This window comes from Chamaea fasciata, unplaced genomic scaffold (assembly GCF_029207755.1).
Source record: "Chamaea fasciata isolate MVZ Bird 193981 ecotype frontalis unplaced genomic scaffold, bChaFas1.0.hap1 SCAF_24, whole genome shotgun sequence".
Taxonomy (NCBI): domain Eukaryota; kingdom Metazoa; phylum Chordata; class Aves; order Passeriformes; family Sylviidae; genus Chamaea; species Chamaea fasciata.
The window spans coordinates 4,521,241-4,544,781 of NW_027094109.1; the positions used below are offsets into that span (position 1 = coordinate 4,521,241).

General features: G+C 49.1%; 1 protein-coding gene across 1 annotated transcript in view; it reads right to left on the reverse strand.

The window, feature by feature from the left end:
* GRIK4 (glutamate ionotropic receptor kainate type subunit 4) overlaps window positions 1–23,541 on the reverse strand; it is a 184,135-nt gene that overhangs the window by 64,249 nt on the left and 96,345 nt on the right. The window contains exon 3 of the mRNA XM_066203317.1: window positions 7,786–7,950. Coding sequence (XP_066059414.1) covers window positions 7,786–7,950 — 165 coding nt within the window. The remainder of the gene's footprint in view (window positions 1–7,785; window positions 7,951–23,541) is intronic.

Genomic DNA, 23,541 nt, shown 5'->3' on the forward strand with positions numbered 1-23,541 from the left:
GCCTGTGGCACTCTCCATCTTCCCCCAGCCTTTTAAAACCCACCCAAACTCTGCCCAAAACCCCAGAATCTTCATCTCTGACCCTTTCTTGTACCACCCCTTTCTGTCCCCAGGACAGAAACCTGAACTAAACTTTATGGAAGACGCTACACAATTCAAATCATCAAACAGACTTCCAGGAATTTCTCCCCTCATCTTTGCAGAGTTCAGTGGTAAAACCAAGGATTGTGTTGCTGGTTTTCTTTTGTTTTGTGTTGTTTTCTTCCTGGCAGCAGTTAAATCTTCGGGCTCCCTGCCACCAAGGTTAGCAGAACCATAAAAAGAAACACCTGACAAACTCAAGGAGTTAAATCTCTTTCTGGATTAAACTTTTTGGTCCTTTCAATTCACAGCACGAACCCAGCTGAATTGCACTCCCAGGAGCAGCCCAGCTGGTGTCACCTCCCTGCTGCCATCCCCTGCATGGCTCAGAACCCTTCCTGCAGAGCAGGAAAAACCTCTTGGACAGGAGGTGAGAGCTCAGTCCCTGAGCTCCAAAAGCCTGCTGAGAGGTGGCCACAGCTCCTCCTGCAATGCCAGACCTGCCTCAGCATCCTCACACACTCAGCTTTTTCCCCAGACAAAGCTACATTTGCTCAATTGGAATCTTTCTGAAGAAATTGGATACTGAAGGGGAGGAAAAGAGGCACCAAAAAGGAGAAAAGAGGCACCAAAACTCCTGTGAGTTCTGGCCAGGGTGAGCTCACAGCATTTCTGTGTGTGAAAAACAAACCACTGCATCCCAAAGCTGAGATTTTCAAGATAGGAACTCTTCAATATCAAACCTTGCACCTCAGAGCAGCTCTTGTGAGGGTTGTGAAGACTTCTGGGAGCTGGAAAAATTCAAATCTGAACATGTTTTCTTTTGGTAGTAAAGTGAATTTGTCATCAAAACTGCTGAGCTACAGATCAGAGCAGGAGTTTTGGTGACTTTGAGTCTTTAAATCAAGGCTGGAAGTGGAAGGGAAGCTCGCTGTGCTTGGAGTGGTTTTAGATCAGCAGATTTGGGGTTGAGTGTGGGCTTTGGGAAGTGAACATTTCAGTTTCAAGTTTTCCCAGAGAAGCTGTGGCTGCCCCTGGATCGCTGGAAGTGTCCAAAGCCAAGCTGGACAGGGCTTGGAGCACCCTGGGAGTTGTTCCTGCCCACAGCAGGAGGTGGAACAAGATGAATTTTAAGGTTCCTGCCAATCCAAACCATTCTGTGAGTCTGTGATCTCTGTCTGGCCTTAGACCCCCGAAGCCTCTCCAGCCTCACGACTGGAATATGAGGCCCAAATCTCATTTAATTTGTCACTTTGGGGAATTGGTTTTGCTTCTCTTTTGAAGGAAAAACTCCTTATCCTCCCCAGTCCCCACTGATTGCTCAGACTTCTGACAGAAAGTGCTCATGAAATGCAAACATCTCCTCTTGGGTTTTCCTTCCTTCTGAGCTCCCTCGCCCTCCAACAGCTCAATCTCCCACAGAATGAGGGATATTTTTCTGCAGCATCTTCAAAGGAATCCTGGGCTTGCTTTTCCTCCGTGCTTAAAAAATTTACAGGCACTTTAAACCTCTCCAGAAGATCCTTTTAAATAAAGAGCGCCGGCAGTTTGAAAGCCTTGCCTGCTGTCTCAGCAGCACACATCAGTCCCTCTCAGCTCAGCACCCACGAGCAAGGAGCTGCTCCAAGCCCTCCCTTATCCACAGGTCACCAGGACAAAGTTCCTGGGGAAAATTTGCAGGGGGAAGTTCGGTGAGTGATTTTTTTTTTTTTTTCTTCTCAGTGCCTGCTAACAGGAACAAAAGAGTGGGTTAAGTAGCCATAGCAACGGAGTGGCAACAAGTGGAGGAAGAAAAAGACCTGGCTTATCACTACCAGGGGGAAACATCCACAAAAATGAAGGGAAATGAATGGGAACAAAGTGGAGGTGCCTGAGGCAAAGGTTTTGACCACATTTGGAGAGCTCCTCGTGTAATCCGAGCACATTTCCTATTTCAGAGCGTTACCTGATGCTGTCAGGTCTCCACAGGGAGAAGAGGCTCCACCTTGCTGCTGCCATGGGCGGCCAGAGGAGCGCTTGCAGGATGTGGAAATGTTGGTGCTGTACCCAAAATCCACCCGTGATAATCGCAGGGGTTGTAACTAGGGGTAATTACAGACACTCAGATCCCCTCATGCTCCAGCACCTGGGCACCACAAAAGCCGTGGGCTGTGCAGGGGCCTTTGTGAGTGCTGCAGGCGCCAGCAGCTCCGAGTTTCTGTCCCAGTTTTGACGTTGTTCAGAATTCAGGGTTCAAGAATGCTGGACATTGAAGTGGCATCACTTTAAGGACCTCTTTACCAAAGATCACTGACCATCAGTGGACCAGGGTGTGTTCAGGGCACAGTGACCCTCCTTTTGTGCAGCAGGGCAGTGTCCAGTCATTTCCACTGGGAATTAAATCCAGGTTTGGACGCTTGGGACACAGCAAGGTATTTTTTTAAAGGAAGGCAGAACTGCAAACTTATTTTTGGTCACGAAAAAGCACAGCAAATGAGTCGCTCTTGATGATAAATGTATGCACATCGCCTCAGACATGGTCAGAGTGTCTTTCACTTCCTGAGATCCCAGAGCACCTGGAAAACGTTTCCATGAATCCTGCCCTGTTCAAAGCAGGGCTGAAAACTCCCTCCAGAGAGAGAGGGTCCACCCCCGGGGCAGAATCATCTCTTTCAGAGCACACAGACACCTGAGCAGGGTTTCAAACAGAAAGCACAGAAGATTCCTGGCTCTAATTCAAAACAAACCAGCAGGGAAGGTGTGGAAATACCTCGGCAGCTGCCTGATTGCAAAAGACAGCCCAGATCTCCGGAGACAGGGACTGGCCACGGGATTCTCAGAGACAAAACACCAAGTGAACAAACAGAAGGGGCGCTGGAGATGCTCCTGAAGCATCCCTCGTGCTTCCTGACAGGAACCTGCAGCCAGAGAGGTCTGGAGAGGTTGGGAATGCCCTGGAAGTGTCCAAGGCCAGGTTGGACAGGGCTTGGAGCAACCTGGGATAGTGGAAAATGTCCCTGCTCATGGCAAGGGGTGGAACAAAATGATCCAGAGGGAGCTGGGGTTGTTTACCCTGGAGAAGAGAAGACTCAGAGGTGACCTTATCACTCTCTACAACTCCCTGAAAGGTGGCTGTGCTCAGGTGGGGTTGGTCTCCTTCTCCAGGCAGCAACTAACGGAACAGGAAGACACAGCCTCAAGCTGCACCGAGGGAAATACAGGTTGGGTGTCAGGAAAATGTTTTTTACAGAAAGGGTGATAAAGTATTGGAATGATCTGCCCGGGGAGTGGTGGAGTCACCATCCCTGGATGTGTTTAAGGACAGACTGGATGTGGCACTCGGGGCCAGGGTTTAGCTGAGGTCAGGGTTGGGTTGGACTCGATGATCCCGGAGGTCTCTTCCCACCTGGTGATTCTGATTCTGATCCTTAAGGTCCCTTCCAACCCCACCCATTCCACGATTCCCTGATAACCAGAGGAGGCTGAAACAAGAAACCCCCCGGAACAGTGGGACAGGTGAAAACAACACCCTGGAGTGACTGGAAGGACCCTTTGAAAGGGCACTTCAAAATATCGGTGTGGATAAATCAAAACTCCAATTCTCCAGCTGCTCTCTGGCTCTGGCTCCTGACCTGCCCTGGGGTGTTTGGACTCACAACAAAGAGGAGTTAAAAGGCTGCCGAGGCCAGAGGGGACAGGGCGACAAGTAGGGAAATCTGTCCTGCCCGGGCATCAAAAGGAACAAGGTGGTTTCCATAAAGACATGATTAAACAAGTCGTTTTGGAGCTGCACAAAAGGAACATCAAACACAAAGAGAGAACAGCCGTTCCTTGCAACAGCCAGGAAAAAAAAAAAAAAAAAAAAAAGGCTCTGCCCACAATTTATCATTGAAACCTCCTTAAAATCACACAGGAACAGCCAAAGTTTGTGTTCATTCATATCTAAAGCTGGAATAGAAAACCAGGCATGAATGTGATGGATTGACTCGGATTTTACCTGCTGGAGTACTTCAGATTTTGGGGCTCTCTTACATTGAAACACCTGAGCCAGTCAGGTGCTTTAATGTAAGAGAGCCCCAAATTCTGAGAGAACTGGAGAAAAGATTGGAGAAAAACAGCTTCAGAAATAAAATCAAATAAAACAAAACCCCCCTGACTCCCCAAATAAAAACCCTAACTCCCCCAAATTCTTCTTCCTATTCTATATGCCATATGTGCTGTAATCCCAGCACTCCTAGATCTGTCAGCTAAGCATGGAGCTGTGATATTTAAGAGTGAATCAAAGGGTGTGAAATGTGAGAACAGTATTAAACAGCTGTAAACAGCTTTGCAGTCACAGGTTAAAACATCTCAACAGTTTTTATTAATATTGTGTGTCATAACAAATACCAGCAACGTATTGAAGCATTTGAAAGCCATGAAAGCCTTGAAATTTAAGTTCAGGGATCTGATTTTCCTCTGCCACCGGGATAAATCAAGAGTAACATCAGTGACATTAATAGCGGAGCCATACAGAATCCAGATTATTCCTTTTCTAAGAAAAGCTTCCAGACATTCTTTTTTTTCCCCCTCCTGAAGAAAAGGCAAATAACACTCTGCAAAATTCACCAAAATCAAGTCCATTTGCTCCAATTTCTGCTCTAAAAACCCAAGTAAAGAAAACACAGAAAATCACTCCAAGGTGAAAACTGGAAATGGGAGACGCCTCTTCCTCACTTGCCTGCCATCAAGTCTTTTCCCAAACAAAGGTGCAGGCCAGGAATGCTGCTACAAGCAGGATATTTATGAGGAAGGACCAAAATTGGAGCTAAAAATGCCACTAGGTCCTTCAAAGACAAAGAAAGCTGAGGAAAATGAGGAATTCTCTCATTTTTTTAGGAGTCTCACAGGGATATTTTAAGGGGCAAACTGGGAATGTGCTTGGAGCAAATCCAGAGAAGGCACAAAGGTGATCAGAGGGATGGAGCAGCTCTGCTGTGAGGAAAGGCTGGGAGAGTTGGGGTTGTTCAGCCTGGAAAAGAAAAGGCTTTGGGGTGATCTGATTGTCCCTTCCAGCTGAAGGGAGGGAAAGATAAACATGGAGAGAGACTTTTGACAGGGATGGAGTGGCACAACAAGGGGGAATGGCTTCCAACTGCCAGAGGGCAGGGATAGATGGGATAGCAGGAAAAAATCCTTCCCTGTGAGGGTGGGAATGCCCTTCATTGTGTGCCCAGAGAAGCTGTGGCTGCCCCTGGATCCCTGGAAGTGTCCCAGGCCAGGCTGGGGTGGAGCTGGATGAGCTTTAAGGTCCCTCCCAACCCCTTCCAGTCTGTGATTCTGTGATTCCACACAATCCAGGCAATTCCCATCCCTTCTGCAAGGTGTGGCCAGGTAAATTGGATGTGCCAAGTTAGGGGACAACAGTGGGCAACAGAGATGGAGAAGATCAGGAAAATCTTTAAAAAATTGAGGGATCCAAAGCAGTGGAGAAGTGCTGGGTGCAAGTCCCTGAGCTGGGTTTAATCTGGGCTGCCTCCCGGGTGCCAGGCTCTATAAATAGAGCCCAGGTACTTGCTGAGACGCTCTTTATTAACTGCACGCTTCTATAAATAGTGCCAACGCTCGTTCAGGAAATGAAGGAGCGATGTGCTGATCCCAGAGCCCCACGGAGCTGCTCTGCCAGCTCACCTGGAGAGCCCAGAGCACTGCTGGGCAGAAAACCCACCAAAACGCCAGGAAAAACCAGCCAGCTCCAAACCACAACGTTCTGCCACACTTTTTGGGGATGCCCTGCCGATCACACAGTCATGGAATGCAGAATCATTAGGGAACAAGTCTAAAATCCCTATTATTTAAAATGATTTCTCCAGCTTCCTTGAGCCAACTGGTAATAAAAAGTTATAGCCCTCCCTTGAACTCTAAAGGTCGGCTTAAAAACGGTTCTAAAAGGAGGATTTCCTATTCCAAAGGGTTTTCCCTCTTACAGCTAAAAAAGCCTACCATAGACCTTTTGGGCTCCTTTCAAACTGGGGACAGTGACCATCAATTTATTTTTTATTCACCAGCACAGAAGTGGCATATCCAGAGGAACAACCCTAATAAAGAACAAGTTTCATTCAGGGACTTTAAAGGGACATGGGAAATCTGCTGCTCCTTCGAAATTAGCTCCTCTTCATCCTCATGATTTCAAACATCACTTGAAAAACTTCACTTGGCGTAAATAAATCTGCTGCCAATCTCGAGCTCCGGGAAGAGCTGACATGTTTGCTGACACGCAGAATTCCACGGGGTTTTAAAAACAACTTAATTGCACCCAACTTGCCCGAGAGTCTCTTGTTTGCTCACCATTAAGTGCTTGACAAAGGATCAGCATTGCCCCTGTTTATTGACAGGCGGATTAAAGGAAATTATTTGTCCCAAGACACCGAGTGGTGGCAAAGCTTACAGGGGGCAGGAATCCTCTCAGTCCACGCCTGGGCTCGCACCAGCACATTTCATCCACCTCAAATGACAACTGCTCTATTCACGGAGCAGAGAGATGGTTTTTTTCTCTCTGTACTGCCACAAAATCACAAGTTCAGTGCACCAAACACCTCCTGGGAGGAGAGCTGGGCTCTCTGGGGTGGGACTCTGTAGCAATGTATAACTTAGAATATAAAATGCTCCAGTCAAACTACCACCTGTAGGTATTTGTTGTTGTTATTATCAGCTCTTTTAGAATGTATCAAGGTTACAAAGACACAAACTGTCCTAAAAATAAGAAGAGCCTAAGAAACAAAAAATACCAAGACAACAATAAGACAAAGGAGGCTGTGAAGGTTTGGAACGAACCTTCAAATTCTCTCAGGGATGCATGCCTGCCATGTGAACAAAGCAGAGCACCAATCGGGAAATGCACGAACACATGAACAGCAGTCCTAGTATCTATAGTGTAATGTTGTCTGGGGTTGCAATACGTAACCAAAAATGCGTATTCCATTTTCCATCTGTTGAAACTGTTTGGGGAGGTGTTTTCTTTATCTCTGGTGTAACCCATTCCTCATAACCCCAGGGGAAAGGGGGTGGGTGTTCAAACCAGCTGGGGCAGTGTTCTATATCCCTTCCAGGACCCATCCTCCCTCCAGGGGATATCTGCTGTTCATGGGCCATCCAGGCTCACTGCAGGGCTGATACAATCCCATCATCCCACGGGGAGAGGCTCCACCCAGGGGGAGGAGCCCAGCATTCCCGCCTGGATCAAACCTGGCATTCAGAACACCAGCACAGCCTGTGTGCACTGGATTCCCAGAGGGAGACCGGACCCATCTCAGCACCACTGGACCTTCAGAGGAAACTCCACCCTCCTACAGGATCATTGCTCCACCAGAACCACATCTGTCACTGCAGGAGGACTGGACTGGGCTGACACCAACACCCTGACCAACAAGGGGTCAGGTCGTGTTCTGACCCTGTCAGGGTTTCTGGGATTTTTGTTTGTTTGTTTGCTTGGGGTTTTTTGTACTGCTACATTTGTATTCTTTTTTTTAATACACCCAGTAAAGAACTGTTCTTCCTATCCCCATATCTTCTCCTGGAAGACCCTAATCGCAAAATTATAATAATTTGGCGGGAGGGGGTTTATATTCCCCATTCCAAGGGGCGCTCCAGCTTTTCCAAACCGAGACAAATGTAAACAATAAATGTCTCCTGCTGAAATCACGCTGATCCTACAGTTCAGAGACCCCGAGCTCCCGCAGCACTCACTGGTCTCTGCCGTCTCGTACTCGCTGTCCCGCAGCAGCTCGAAGATGTCCACCTCCACCCGGGCCTTGCCCGCCCGCTCAGGCGCACGGTTGATGCGGTTCTTGGCCAGGGTGATGGAGAGCCTCTCCCCTCTGCTGCACTCCATGGGGTCATCCAGGATGGCAGCTGTGGGGGGGAAAAAGGTGTTGGCACTGGTTAGGATTGGGATCTCCCCTCGCCTCCCCGTCCTCACCCTCCCTGATCCCCGCAGGAGCTCTGTTTGTGCTCCCGTCACCGCCGGAGCTGGCGCTTTCCCCTTCCCACACGTGGCCTTTCCCGCTGCTTCTCCCACTCTCCAGGTCCTGCCAGACAGGTGGGTGGTGAAATCTCTGCAGCAGCCTCTGTTTTACCTGCTGGAATGCCACAGCACAGCCGCCCACGCCGCCAGGCTCCCAGCACCACACGGGCTGGCTGCTCCCAGAGAGGCACATCCAGCTGCCCAACCCTAAAAAACCCAGACCCAGGCGCCGCCTCACATCCCAACAAAGGCAGAACATCATCCCCGAAACCCCGGATGATTCTTTTGTGGAAGCATTGATAGGGAGCGGAGAGCTGCAATATTTCAGGAAGCACGTGGGCAGCCGTGGGTGGGGAGGGACAAATATTTTTCAAACAGAATGCTCCTGACTCTTGAACTCAGCTCCTGGGGCTGCCCACTCAGATCTGCATTAGGCAGAGGGGGGTGGGGAGGGGTATTATTTTTGCTTTCTGGAGGGAAGGCAAAAAGGATTCAGGAGTGGAGCATTCAGGCCAGAATTTCCTGAGGAGCTGGCACCCCGGTGGGTTTAGCCTTGCTAACAGGAGCTCTCCCCCCTGAACGCAGCTTTGCCATTTTATCTGGGGAGGAGCAGAGGTTCTGTTTGCTGTGTGGATTAAAAAAAAACCCACCAATTCTTGTCTTCCCTCCCCAGATAATCACTCCACAGGGAGCGGAGCCATCCAGGAGGTGCTGGATCAGGTGTAGGGGAGCAGAGCTGGGCTTAGTGGGGCTCTGCTGGTTCATGGCGGGGAAAGAGGGAACTCCCTGGAGCAGCCAGGGTGCCTTGATGGAGCTTTGGAACCTGCCCTTGTGCTGCAGCAGCTTTGGGGTGGTTTTTTTTTTTTGGTAGGGAAAAGCGTGGGAACTGAAATAAATAAAATAAAATTACTGAAATAAAGCCTGGGAACTGAAATAAAGCCCATCAGGGAGGTATCCTGAGTGCTAAGAGCGAGGCACCAAGGACACACAGATTGGGAAGGCAGAGCTGGCTGGGACCAGGGTGAGAGCAGCACAGGGATGCTGAGCTGGAGGTGGGACTGAGGGATCCCCAGAGGGATCGGGGCTGTGCCTGGAGGGTCCTCGTTGCTCCCATCACCCTTCTCTGCCACCACAGAGCCTCCAGCACAGCCCAGACCCCCTTGTCTGGGGCCCAGGCTCCTTTTCCTTTGGTTTTCCTGCCCCTAAGGCTTTGACCCAGCCCCAAAACTCAAAGCACAACCTGATTTCTGCTCCCACCTCTCAGGGTTCTTTTCCCAGCCTTGCCCTGCTCATCCCAGTGGGATCTTTTCCCTCCTAGCACAACTGCAGAGCATCTCTGGGTCCCAGCCCTGCCCTCACCCCAGCAGTGGAAGCCCAAAGGTGGTCCACAGCAGCCTGATTTACTTCATATCCTGATAATACTCAAGAATTCCTTCTTTTCTTATCTTTCCCCCAGTTTCATGGGAATTAAATTGAGTTAATCTCAATCTCATTATGCAACGAAAAGGGTTGTGCTTTCCTCCAAGGCCAGGAGCAGGGCCTTTAGGACATTAATATGGCTGATGACTTCTTTTAATTAGAACAAAGCTGGGAGAACGATTTGCCACAAACTCGGCTTTTGCAGGAGAGAAGCAGAGGAGAAAGTTCTTGTAGAAACTTTTCCTCCAGCCCTGCTCCCAGGGAAGGGTAAATCCATGTGCTGAGCCTGATGAACATCACCAAGTGCAGCTCCTGCTCAGGTGCTGACTCTGTAAAATTAAAGATCAGCAGTGGGGGAGTGGATGTCAGCATTCTCAGATTCATTAGTTTCTAATTTAAAGCTTCAAAATCACTAAATTGGGGAATGTTTTCAAGTATTTTCCTAATTGGCAGCTTTCAAACAAAATCCACTTCCATTAATGTACAGTTAACTGATCTTTAAGTATAAAAAAAGTCAAAAGCAAAGCATTCTGAATACTTTCCTCAAGCCAGCTAAGCAAAAAAAAAGTTTGCACAGGGCCTTTTTTTAAATCTCTGTTCAGGATGGGAATTTCTATTCTTATTTTTGAGAATCTTGAAAAGTTCCCTGAAGGTGAAGAAGGGAAGGAAAGGAAAGGAAAAGAACCCAAAATAACAACAGCAAACTCTTTCACCCACTCAGCTGTGATTGAATTTGAATTTCGGCAGCAAACACAAGAGGAAGGGCAAAGTGCAGGTATTGGAAAGAAAGGAATTCAGCTGGAGAGCTGGAAGGGGCAGCAGCAGCTCCAAAACCCTGATCTAATTCCAGGAGAGTTTCCAGTCTCCCTTGTGGGATTTAGGATGGGAAACCAGCAAAGTGTGCTCATTTTGGGAGACTGGTTACTTTAACTAAATATTAAACCAGCCCCCAGGACTAGGGAGGTAATGAGGCTGAACTAATCTTTATTTATTAAAGCTGGAGGATGAAAAAAGGTCATTTAATGTTTAAAAAAGGTTGGTTTTAAAGCTGCATGGCTCGGGACACTGTGCCAAAGCTCATCTAATAGTGGCATCATTAAGTATGAACAAAAACCTTTACAGAAATTCCCTTTCATCTCTTCCTGTCTATTAAACAGGGGAAGATGCATCAAGTAAACCTTTAATCCTGAAGACTTACAGCAAAGTCTTTGAACTTTGTTGCCCTCAAAAATCACTTCTGTCTTCCCCATGGTGATAAATGTCTCCGGTCTAGACTGTTTCTCCATGAATGATGAGAAAAATATTGCAGGGGGAGCCAGGAGCACCTGGAACTGCAGATTTCCCAGGCACTGAGTTAAGCCCGGACTCAGCTTTTCTCAGGAAGAACATCTCTTCCTGTGGGATGTTCCAATCCTGACCGAGAAAAAACATCCCTCCCATCGTAATAATTAGCTTTTTATTCCATTTACTCGGAATTTCCATACAATTAACACAAAAATCCATGCCCCAGAAGCACCAAACCAGGGGAGTTTATCCCTTTGGAGTAGCTGGGTAATAATCGATCAAGGTTCAAGCAACAAGTGACTTCCACTGCAAATCTCCATCAGACACAGATTTCAAAGGCAGCACTCAGAGTTAATGATTCAACAGCAAGAAGCAGAAAAAAAATAAAGGTATAATTAAAAAATAAAGGTGTAATTAAAAAATAAAGATGTGATTGGGAGCCAGAGAAATGCAAGGGGATGGGGTGGCACCTTCGGAGAAAAGCAGATTTCAGTGACTGTCCTGCAGGGATTTTTCAGCCCTCAGGGATGGGGGATGAGGAGGAATTGGTGCTCTCTGCTGAGCCAGGAACAGGAATTGGTTCCCTGTGCCTTCCCCAAGCCCCACATCCCTCAGCCCACACGGGACGGGGCCATGTGGCTCCACAGCCAGCTGTGACAGCAGATGCTCAACCCCTTCTGCCTGTTCCCCTGGAGAAAACTCCTCCAGGGGGAGGAAGGACATTGATTTCTCACCCCAAACAGCTCAGCCGTGCCTCTCTGTGCCAAAGCAGCAGCCAGGGGCCAGGCAGGGCTGTCACTTGCGAGCTCCCCGAGTCGCAGACAGCTGTCTCCCAGAGCTGGGTGACACACAGCCCTCGTCTGATTCAGTGCCCCAGCCGGCTCAGACAGCTCACACATTGAATCCTCAGCACCCTCAGCTGGTTCCAGGCAGGGCTGAGGAAGCAGAGAGGCTCCCTGCTCCATTCCCCAGGGCTCTGGGGCTCCTGGAGCGCTGCCTGCCCCAGCCAGACTCCCAGCATATGCACTCTGACAGGCTCCAGCATCACTCCCCAGCTCATGATTCATCCAAAACTTAATGAAGTCACATTTTTATAACAATAACAGGGAGCAGATGCCACTGCGAGGATTACACACAGCCACAACAAACTGTGTACAGCTGACCTTGCCCCGTTCATGGCGGGTTTTTTTTTTATTTATTTACATTTTCTCAGATGCTTTTTTTGTACCTTTGAAATGTAAAGTCATACTCAGAAACACGACTTCCATCTCAAGGCATCTCTTGAAAATGCAGATTTAACACAGCACTGGCTTGGTAAACAGGATATTTCACCGTTCATAACCTGTCCCTCCAAGTGAAAAACACATAAAGGTACCTGCAATATTTCCTAAATGTCCCAAGTGACAGGTTAAGATCACACCTACAACCTCTTCTGATTTATGCTGTAAACACAGCCACAGACTCGCTGAGGTTGGAAAAGACCTCTGGGATTATCAAACCCAGCCTGTGCCCAATCTCCACCGGAGCTCTGAGTGCCACGTCCAGGCTTTCCCTGGACACCTCCAGGGATGGGGATCCAAACCTCCCTGGGCAGCCCCTGCCAAGATTTAACAACCCTTTCCATGGGGAAATTCCTGCTGCTGTCCACCCTGAGCCTCCCCTGGGCCAGCCTGAGGCCGTTCCCTCTCTTCCTGTCCCTGTTCCCTGGGAGCAGAGCCCGACCCCCCCGGCTGTCCCCTCCTGGCAGGGACTTGTGCAGAGCCACAAGATCCCCCTGGGCTCCTTTTCTCCAGGCTGAGCCCCTTTCCCAGCTCCCTCAGGAATTCTCCAGCCCCTTTCCCAGCTCCCTCAGCCCCTCCTGGGGCTCCAGCCCCTTCCCTGGACATGCTCCAGCCCCTCCATGTCCCTCATTCCATGAGAAGCCCAGAAACGGACACAGAATTCCAGGTGGCTCCTGCTGGCCACACCATTCCCTACTCCTCAAATCCTCTATGCTCCCTTTATCAAATTAAAACCTGTAGTCCCAGTCCAGCCCAGTTCAGTCCCCCAGAAGATCCCAGTACCTGCCACAGGAGCCGACCACTCCTTCCTCTCCAAACCGGGAAACCCAAAAGAATTCCAGGAAAACACTTCATCCTTCAAACAGCCACGTCCTGCTGAGGAACACCGGGAGATGCCCCAGAGCTCCACATCTCCCCATCCTCCTGAACTCCAAACCACCTCCAAACCCACGAGGCTGCAGGGTCAGGTGATTAAAAACTGCTGCCAAAATTGCCTTTCTTTTGTGCTTTTCTGCTCTGCTGAATAAGGCAGCAACCCTCCAGGCTGTCAGTACAGTAAGGGAGAAGAAATTTGCACAGTTCCTCATTACAGGGCTGTCAAGTGGAGCTCCAGTGGAGAAACAGGTGGGATTGTATTTTCCATTATAATCTCTGAAGTGCTGCTTAAAAATAAAATAAAACGGCGTCAACACGCTATTACTCTGCGAGGTAAGAGCATCTCATCAAGGAAAAAAAAAGAAGATCTGAAAACATAAAATCCTTTTCACAAAGAGGCTTGATAATATTTGTCTGGTTGGGGTAGCAGAGGGCTATTTATTGCTCTTGGCCAGCGCTGGGAAATCTGCATTTAAATGGAGCTTCCCTCTCGTTCCTGCTATCCAGAGAGAGCAAATTCAGGGGAGGTGTGATAAAAACAGCTGAGGGCTTTAGTTCCTGCTGCTTGAAACACAATCTCTCTTTTATCTTCTTTAATAACTGCTTTGTGTACATAAAATCAGAATTACACTCCCCGAGACCTGGAGTTCCCCGGGAAATTGAGAAGGAAGGGGGTGATGTGTCCATCACTGCTGGCATGCAAAGCCTCAGCGGGACCAACCCTGGATCCCAGCAAACATCATCCCTCAGGTAAAAACCCTCCAGGCTCCTCACCTCACCTGATTTTGGGAATATAAATCCCACCCTGAGGCAGCAGCAAACACCCTGAGCATGAAGAGAGGAGCAAAAAGGCACCAAAAGACAAGAAAAGGGTCTAAAATGGGAATTTCGCATCCAGAGCTGGCGCAGGGGGTCTGAACCCGAACTCTGGTACCAAAGCAAGGCAGGAAATTGGTTTTAAAGGGAAATTCCTGTGAGTTCTCACAGCCAGACTTGAGGCACTGCAGCTGTGGAGAAAGTCCTGAGCTGGGGATTTAAACACTGGGATTGTGACCAGTTGAATCCCACTCCACACCCTGGAAAAACCTGCCAAGAGAATTCCCAAAACCAAGGAGAGAAAAGCAGGGAGAAGGAGGAACAAGGTGTCAGGCCAGGGAATGGGATTCTCTCTCTGAAAGGAAGGGACAGGCTGGAAGAATGAACACCAGGGGCTCTCCTGCATGTCCACAAACCCCCCAAAACAGGGAATTCCAGCCACGACAGGGAATTCCAGCCTCCAGGAGCTTGTCTCTGCACGGGTCAGTGTGGTGTGGTGGGATGGCTGGCTTTCTTTTCCCGAGGAATTTGCTTCCAGCAGGAGCTCCCCACAGCACTGCCCCCTAATCCAGATTTTCAGCCCCATCTATCAAACTGGACCAGAGTTTGCCGAAAACCCAAGCTCCTCCATGGCCACCCACATCCCCTAAATGCCCAATTTTCATTTTCTTAGGAATCCAGCCTAAAAACACTGACTGGAGTCGGGAAGATCATTTTTTTTTCTGCCTGTCTTTTGCTTCCATAATGTCAAGCTGAGTTTCCAGAGGAGGTTTTTTCCTGCCCATTTCCGTGGTCTCAGGTGACTGGCAGCAGCTGTGGTTTTGTAGGAAGAGAGCACTGGGAAGCCCTGGTGGGGCCAATAAACTTGGCAAGACCAAGAAATGAGCAAGAACTTAATTAAGTCAGCGGAGAGTATAAATAAAAGAAAAATAACCACACAAACCCCAAGTGCCACTGCCAGGCGAGCAAAAAGAATGAGGGAGGAAGAAACAATGGGTAAAGTTCTGAGTTTAAAAAAACCCAAAAAACAGCAACAACAACAACAAAAAACAACGAACAAATGGGAAAGTCCAGTAGGATTTATGGCTCTAATGATGGATTTGAGAGATGGCAATGAACAATGGAGCTGTGGGATCTGGGGCTGGCAGAGCTGGCAGAGAGCAGGCAGGAATGTCCCAGACCTCACAAAATACCCTCAATAAATGTGTTTTGTACCCACAAAATCCCAGAGGTAGCTGAGTTTCAGTGGCTATTCCAGCACGCACGGAGATCCGCAACACTTGGGGATTTTCTGACTGACAGGGATTTAAGGAGAGAAACGTTCCCAAACCTGGCACTTTGCCTTGCAGGGAAACCATTTCCTCAAGCTCCTTCTGATCGCAGGTTGGAAAAGACCTCGAAGATCACCAAGCCACCCCCAAGGTCACTAAACCCTGTCCTCAAGTGCCACATCCACACGTTTTCGGAACACTTTCAGGGATGGTGACTCCACCACCACCCTGGACGGCCTGGGCCAGTGCTTGACAGACTTTCCTTGGAGAATTTTTCCCTAATCTCTAATCCAGACCTCTCCTGACACAACTGGAGGCCGTTTCCTCTGATCCTGGTGAGGATGAGAGAGCAGGTTACAGGGTTTAAGGAACTGGAGGTCCCTCTAAAGCCACTGAATCTTTAATGCCCATTTTCCTCTGAACTCCTCTGGATATCTCAGCATTTAAAGTGCATTTGCTCCTCTTCCAGCACCTCCCTGTTTCAGCTTTGACTGGCGAACCCCGGTGCCCTGCAGGGGATGCACAGCTCAGCCCAAATGACGCAGGAGGGAAATTCCAGGTCCTGGCTTCCCCCACCCAGGGATCAATCCACACACAGGGACAGAAAACAGCCTCGGATGTGCCCCCAATATCAAGGTGAGGAGGGGGAAAGCATTGTAGAGGGGTCTGGGGGTTTGCTTGCATGACTATGGAGAGTTTAGAGACATTCCTGTTCCAGATTAGTGGCCACTGCTGCTGTGACAAATCCCTAAAAGATGGGCCCAAGGACAAAGAGCGACCATGCTGGATGTAGATATGGCAATTCCTATAAAGATATCAGCCAGACAAATGATGGGTGCAATGATTTTCATCCTCTCGTGATGGATGAAGAGGGAAGAGATAAGGTGGCTCCTCAAGGTTTTCCAGGGCCACGTGGCAAATAAACAGATTTAAAGTGCCAGGAGGCTTCAGGAAGCCTTGTTTAGACACTCAGCCTTCCTGCCACCAAAACCTGACAACTCTGCCTCAGCCCTCAGGCATTCGAGGGCGTCACAGAGTCAGCACTGCAAACAGATCTTCTGGGAGATGGGAATCCTTGGAAGCAGGAACGTGTGTGAAGAGAAATGGGTCAATGCCTCGTGGCTGAGTGTGGGCGGAAGAGTCAAACAGCATTTGGGAGCCTTTGGGTTGGGAAGGAGCTCAGAGATCATCAAATTCCACCTCCTTGCCATGGGCAGGGAGACCTGCCATGGGCAGGGAGACCTTCCATGGGCAGGGAGAAGCTCCATGGGCAGGGAGAAGCTCCATGGGCAGGGAGAAGTTCCAAGGGCAGGGACACCTTCCCCTAAACCTGTCTGCTCCAACAGAAAAGCTGAAAAGCTGAATAAAGCTGGGAAAAGGTGACATTGGAAACCTCACCCCTCTTGACAAGGATCCAGACGTCTTAAGCCACATGAAGAGTTTGATCCAGGTATAAAAGGACACTTGAGCCTTGCCCTGACGTGCCTCGGGGTTGTTTCCATCCCTGCCCTCCCCTGATGGAGAAAACACCTTTTGCTGCTGAGTCACGCTGGAATGGGATGCGAAGGAGCTGCCACAGCAGATGTGGAAGCCCTTCAGATCCAATACTGATCAATCTGCACAGCCTCCGTTTATTTACTTTTTGCCACTCAGCCCTCAGCTGAGTTAATGGGGCTGCTTTAATGTCCCCCTGCCTTCCCTCGTTAGTACGCTCTGCCCACTGCAATCCTTCTCCCCGATGGCTTCTCCCCCGACTTCTGGATGGGAAAGAGAAACAGCAATTTGCTTTTCCCTGGACTCTGACAGGGTTTTTCCTGCCTTTCTATCCATCTCAGCAGCACATTGCTAATTCATCGAATCCCAGGATGCTTTTTCTGGTCGTTTGGACCAAAAAAAACCCCCAAAAAACCCAAAAAGGCATTTCCACTTTGGGTTTTTTTTAGATGGCTTTTTGAGAGAAGGGATCTGCAGTGCCCTGAGTGAGTGAAGGGATGCACGGCAACATCCCCGCTCGGAGCAGTTTGTCTCAGCATCCTCTGGAGACCACCCCTAAGCAGGGAGGGTTTCATCCATTGCCTGGAGAATCCCTGGCACAACAGGAAAAACAACCACAAAACCCTTAAAAAGTTGCTCCGAGTTTTCCCAGAGAATCTCTGAGGTTTCCAGTGCGAGGCTCTCCGGTGTGGGTGAAGAAGGACTTTTGGGCGAAGAGCTTTTTGCTTTCAGCTTGGGAGCTCATTACAGATTCTCCTGCATCTGGAAAAGTTTTAAAGGCACCACACAGAAACTGGAGAGGGCAAAGCGAAGAGCAAGGCAGGGAGGGGGGGATAGCAAGGCTGCAGGAGAGGCTCAGCTGCAGAGAGTAAATTAAAGAAGACACAAAAACTCTTAGTGAACAAGGCTGAACAAACCCACTGCAGGCTCCTGGGATGTCAGCAGTGATGGAAGAGCTGGTGGGATCGGGGAGGAATCAGCACCAGCACTGGGTGAGGATTGAGATGTTCCAGAGCCAGCCAGGCTTGTAAAGCAGAGGGAGTGGAGTGAATTACATCCCCTGCAGTCTGTTCTGAAGCTTCTTCGAGGGGAAACTGAATTAGTGACATTAATACAGCAAGGAACTGGATCAGGTTCCCTGTGATAAGCTTAATTAAACAACAGAGCTATCCATAGGCTGGGGTTTATGTTATAAATAAGCAACATTTATGCTGATTAATTGAAGTCATGGTTCAGATCATTAAATCCTCCTCCTTCCAACCATCCTAATGAGGATACCTGCAAGAGCTGAAGCCAGCACTGGTGTTTGACACTTGCACACTTGGAGAGCAGGGGGACAGGGGGCCTTGTCAAGGCTCCTTGCCGCTCTCTGGAATTCCAGTGGGTGCTCCTGGAATTTCTGCTGGGGGTTTCTGGGTTTCTGCTGGGGGTTCTCTCTTGCTGCTGCCACGTGAGGAGTCGGGGCTGGCAGCCTCAGGCAGCACCACGTTCCCAGTACTTCTCCCAGTCTGTAAAAGACTTCTTAACACAGCAATGAAAACATCTTGGAGACAGCCAGCTGTGTCAGCTGCCCTCACAAATCCAATTCTTTTTCATTATCCCAGCCAGAACGAGCCTGCCTGGAGAGACAGGGCTGCTTTATCATCCTCCCCTGCCTCTGCCCACGTGAGAAACGTCCTGGGCCTCATCTGGGCCAGCAAACTGTGACCCCACCATCAAATAATGATTTATTGTTTATTAATGACTTATAACCCCAACCTCCCCTCCCTGTCACCCACTCCTGGCCACCCCTCTCAGCTCGTTCCACGCTCACCACAACACCCTGCAGAGTTCAAGGGGAAAAACCCTTCCAAAAGGCTTCACTCCGTGAGCTTGGAGGTTTAAGGATGATAAAATTCCCACTCCAGCACCACTCTGAGCCGGGATCAATTAAGGATCATCTCTAACACTTATTCTAATTGGAATTATGAAAGCAGAGCAGACCCTTTGTCCCCTCCTTTTCAGCTTTCTGCTCCTTCCTCCCGCAGCCTGAGAGGTTTTATACAGCTCTAATATTTCAGAGAGTGGCCTTGGTGCTCTGAAGTGAAAAGCCAGCTTGGGAGACCATGGCTTGCTCCAGCTCATCCATCACATCTGCTCCCAAACCCAGTGGTTATTAAAAATTAGAGCTGGTCAAATTATTGTTATATTTTGACACATGGAGAATATTATTATCATCCTTCCCTGCTACCCCCAGTCCCTCCTCATGAATCATTCATGAGTCTCTCTCCTGATTCCTGCAGAAGAGCTGAGCTCCTGCTTTGTGCAAGACGGATTTCCTGCCCAAGGAGCAGAGCCACGGCGGAGGGAGGCTCTGGAAGGAGCCAAGACGAGGCCCCAGGCCTCTGATCAAATGGTCCCAGCAAATTCTGCAAGGCTGATTTCCAGCCCCCCTTCATCTCCTCCAGCCTTTTCCCCTTTCTCTTAACACAATCCTATCAGGTTGGGAACTGACGAACGGCGACAATAATAAAATAAACTTCATTTTGGATCAGCTGCAGGATTGGGGCTATTTCCTTCATCTCTTCGCCATCACAGAAAGTGTCTTTTAAATGGATAACAATGATTGTGAGAGGCCGGTTATTACCTTGAAACCTCGCATTTTGATATATCCAAAGCTGTTCCCTTATATAAATAACAGTTATTACTGCAAAGTGATTTTTCCCCTTTCTCTACTTCCAAAGAGTTCCTGCAGGAGATGGTGGAGAAAATGGGTTCCATTACTGCCACTCTCAGGCCCTGTTGCTTTCATGCTTTAACTCCCATCATTAATCTCCTTACGTGTCTTTAAACAAATGTCATTCATTCATCCCACAGCTCTCTGGCAGCGATTCTTCCCCTTCCTTTCCCCTTTTCCAGTTAAACAGGAGCTCTTCCTCCCCTGACTCGTCAGTGTTGTGCTCCTGCCAGTCAGGGAAAAGCGGTTTTTCTCAGGCAGTTTCCTGCTAATTACAAGGAAAAACAGGAGAGCCCAGGATCAGGGGAGACCAGGAGCTGACGGGGATCACTTTGCTGAAGGGAGAATTCCAAACCAACCCTGGAGTGAGAGTCCCCTCGGCCTGGGCAGGGGAAATATTGCCTGTGGCACTCAGCAGCCTCTGAGCATCCTACAGACACAACTGCTCCACAGAAGGTGGCACTTTGGGGTGACTGGATGACAAACAAGGCCGTTCTTTCTCCTGACAGGCACGGCACAGCTGCGGCTCTCGCTGTTTGCTCAGGACTCTGAAACAGCTCCATTTCTCAGCGGCCGCACAAGTGCTGTCACCTCCTTCCCATGGGGAGAGGAGGCAGAGAACACAGCCCCATCCTGCAGTGGAATTTAGACACCGAGCCTGCCCCCGAGGGGATCGAATCCCACCTTTTTCAAGGATTTAATCCCTCTCCTCCATGGAGCGGCACCAGCGCTGCTCACACTGCCAAGGCCACAGCGTCCCCCAGCCAGGGGAGGACAGGCTGACCTTCCAGCAAAGGCAACCCCCTTCTCCCCATTTTCCAGGCTAATTAATCTAATTAAGGCTAATTATTCGTTAGCCATAAGGCAGGTGGGCACAGGACCACAGTCCCAGGGAACAGGGCTGCATTTTGGGGACACGGCACCACGATGTCACCCCCCCCTCCCCTTCCACATCTGCTCAGGGGATGTGTCCCCCACATATCCTCAAAAGAGGAGGGTCCCTCTCCAAAAAAATCTCATTTTCATGAGGTTTAACAGCCAGGCCAAGCCGGCGTTGTGAGCTGGAGATAAATAACCTCCACTTCAGAGTCACTGATTTTCCCCTGCCACCTCTGGGGGCAGAAGTAGCAAAGACGAATCCTTGGAGTGACCTCACGTAACTCCCGGACATCTGGACTCTGCCCTGCCCTGCTCCCCCAGCAGTGCTGCCATTCCCTCTGCCCTCGCTCAGCCACAGCCTCTCCCTCATTAGCATCTGTCAAGTCCAATTAGCAAGTGCAGTGACATCAGGGGACACGATTCCTGAATCTCCTGCCAGAGACACTTGACAGGAGCCTCCACCCTTGAGGAGATGGGGTAAAACCCCCAGAAAATTGTCATTTCTGCCCTCAAGATCCTCCCCTGGCAGCCCAGAGCACTCACTTGGACTCTCCCACCTTTTGGAAATGCCCGTCCCTGCTCCTAAAATCCAAATTATCTCCCCTTTCCCAGCCATTTTACTGGATAAAGGGATTTCGGGCCAACGGTTTGGTGGTTCGCAGGTGCCTCCTCTGAGCTGTTTTTCTCCTCTCCAAACCCAACAGTGCCTTTCATAAAAACTGCTTGGCTGTGTTTTCCTGATTAACCAGTTAACGAGGAGTCTGCACAGAGCAAAACCAACAGGAACTGAGGCCAACATCCCTCCTGTTTGAAAGAAGAGAAAGCAAAGGGGGGAAAAAAAAAGAATCCAAAATATTCCCCCTGAAGAGCGGCAAAAGCTCAAGTGTATGGGGCAAAGTGCTTTTCCCAGGACATACCAACCACCTCTACCTTTCCTTAATATCATAAAGCTCCCTGGTGATCAGGAATATTCATTAATAAAAGCCTGGGACTACGGGAATTTATGGGAACGGCTTCAAAACCAACTGGTTCTGATCCTGTCCCTGCTGCAAGAGGTCACTTTCTGCCACTTCTTGAAGTGTGTAACTTTGCTGCAAGGTTGTGGGTTTTCTTTTTTTGTTTTTGTTTGTTTGTTAGAAAAAAAAAAAGGTCATCTAAAGAAAAAAAAAAAAAAAAGAGAGAGAGAGAGAGACAGGCTGGGATAATTTTTTGGCAGAGAAGCCCTGGCAATATCGTCTAGGTCAAAAGGGGTGTTTCTCCGAAAATTTAAATTTCTTGAGCTCAGCAAACAGATTTTCAAGGCACAAGAGAGGGTTTTCATTGCATTGGAAGTCCTCTGAATGCAGGATTTTTTTTTCTGTAGAACATCATGAGCCAAGCTGTGAGACGCTACCAACGTCCAAAAATAAAGGATATTAATCACTTGGCCGCGATTTTAGTTCTCATATAACCACATCTGATACGTGTTTGCCTGTATACGTATAAATAAAACACGAAAAGACAACCTTTGTTCAAAATTAAATTAAGTCAAAGAGCTCAGCACTACCCAGAGCAGCAAAATTCTGTCCCTCTGCTTAGGGGACAGCTCAGCAGAAGCTTCCCCCGTCCCTTTCTGGGGCAGGAACTCGTGATTCCCACACTCCAGGAGCTCCCACAGCCCTTTCCTTTTCCCAAAAAAACCTCAAAATCACCCCCCAATTTCCAACACTGATTAAACCCCACCACGTTCCCAAACCGAGAAGCTTGGCAGTGCCCACGGCTCGACATGGAGAGCTTCAATTAAATCAATTAGCATCCCCATCCACGGCTAATATTGGAGACGTAGGAGAGGCTTTATTATCCCAAATAGAAAATCAGTTTGTGTGTCCAGATGGTCACTGGAGGCGCTGGAATTGCCACTCTCTGGCTGTGTTTGGGCCCGTTTTGGATGGCACCAGCCCCTGTTTATCAGCTTGGAGAGGAGCCGGTGCCATCTGGGCGAGAGGAGGTTCATTGTCTGCCTGGCAGGCACGGGGTAAACACAGCTCCCCCACCCACTGCACTGCCGTTTATTAAATGTGGAGTCTGGGAGAGGCAGGAGAGGGCTGCTGATGCCTCAAGTTTGAGCTTTCGTGGTTTTTTCCAGAAACATGTGAAACATTCAGAGACATTTTTCCCTGTGCTGCCCAGGGGTGCAGCTCTGAGCTCACAGTCAGTGTCACTCAGCTCTGCACACAGCAGGGACACAAAACAAATCCTTCTCCTGCTGCACACCAAGGACAACTTTCAGCCCAAAAGCACAAACAAGGGTGGGCTGGAGGGAGGGACAAGGATGGGACCTCACAGCCTGGAGCTGGAATTGGACAATTAAACCCTAAGATGCAAATGGACCAAAACTTACAAAAGTGTGAGACCTCGTGAGCATTTGTCCATTTTGTGACCATTTTGTGACCATTTTGTGCCCATTTTGGGTCCACCTTGGTTGTGGCCCAGGCCAGGCTCTTGTCCTGCCCAAGGTGGACCTTAAAGCCCTTTTAATAAATCTCTACTTTATTCTCCAGCTCTGCCCAGTCTCTGCTACATCTCAGCCTCCCCAAGGCATCACTGGGAGCTGAGTTTGGGCTGAGGGAAGATGCTCTGGGGAGGTGGAACCCTGGGCAGTGTGGGGATGTCAGGTTGTCGTGTAATCGATTGGATTTGAAACATTTCTGGAATTAGGTCAAGGACAGGCAAAAGAACACAGTCACTTTGTGGCTGTGCTTTGCTCTGCTCCTACAAGTTGTGGTCACACAAATTCCTTTTCCCTACAAAAACAAGTGGCATCTTCATATGCATCGTTTCACATATGACACAAAAATAAAAGTGAATATAGAGAAACTACAGCCCTAAAATTGTGGGAAAAATAAAATGAAAAAAAAAATTAAAACCCCATAGGAAATACTTTACAGGTACTCTGTTTTGTCCGCACCAGTAACAACCTGACAACTCCCTGTGCCCTGCTGCCCTCCCTGGCTGCAAGGGGATGCTCTGGGATATTCAGGGGCGAGGAACGGAGCCAAAATCTCAGCCCTGAACCCTCTCAGTGCCCGCAGACACATCACCAGCACCTCTGATCTGCTCTGCAGGGGAAAATTAGAAAATTCCCGTTATTTCCCGAGGCAGGAGCCACTTGCACGGGGAGCCTCTGAGGCAGCCAATTTATCTGTGTTACAAAAATGCTTCACACCCAGCGCGGTTCAGCCCCAGCCATCGGGAGAGCTCGGGACTGGCACAGCAACAACTTCCGAGCATCAGCAGCTCCTCTCGGGCTTTGTAATGACAGCACGGCAGCGCTCACAGCCCGTTAAGTCTCTAACTACTGTTAAAAACCTCCCATTAGTCTCCCGATGTCACCTCGCTGTCGGGAAAAGTGAGGGATAATCCTTCTGTTCTCGCACTCTTTATCTGGTCCAGGTTTGCCCCTCG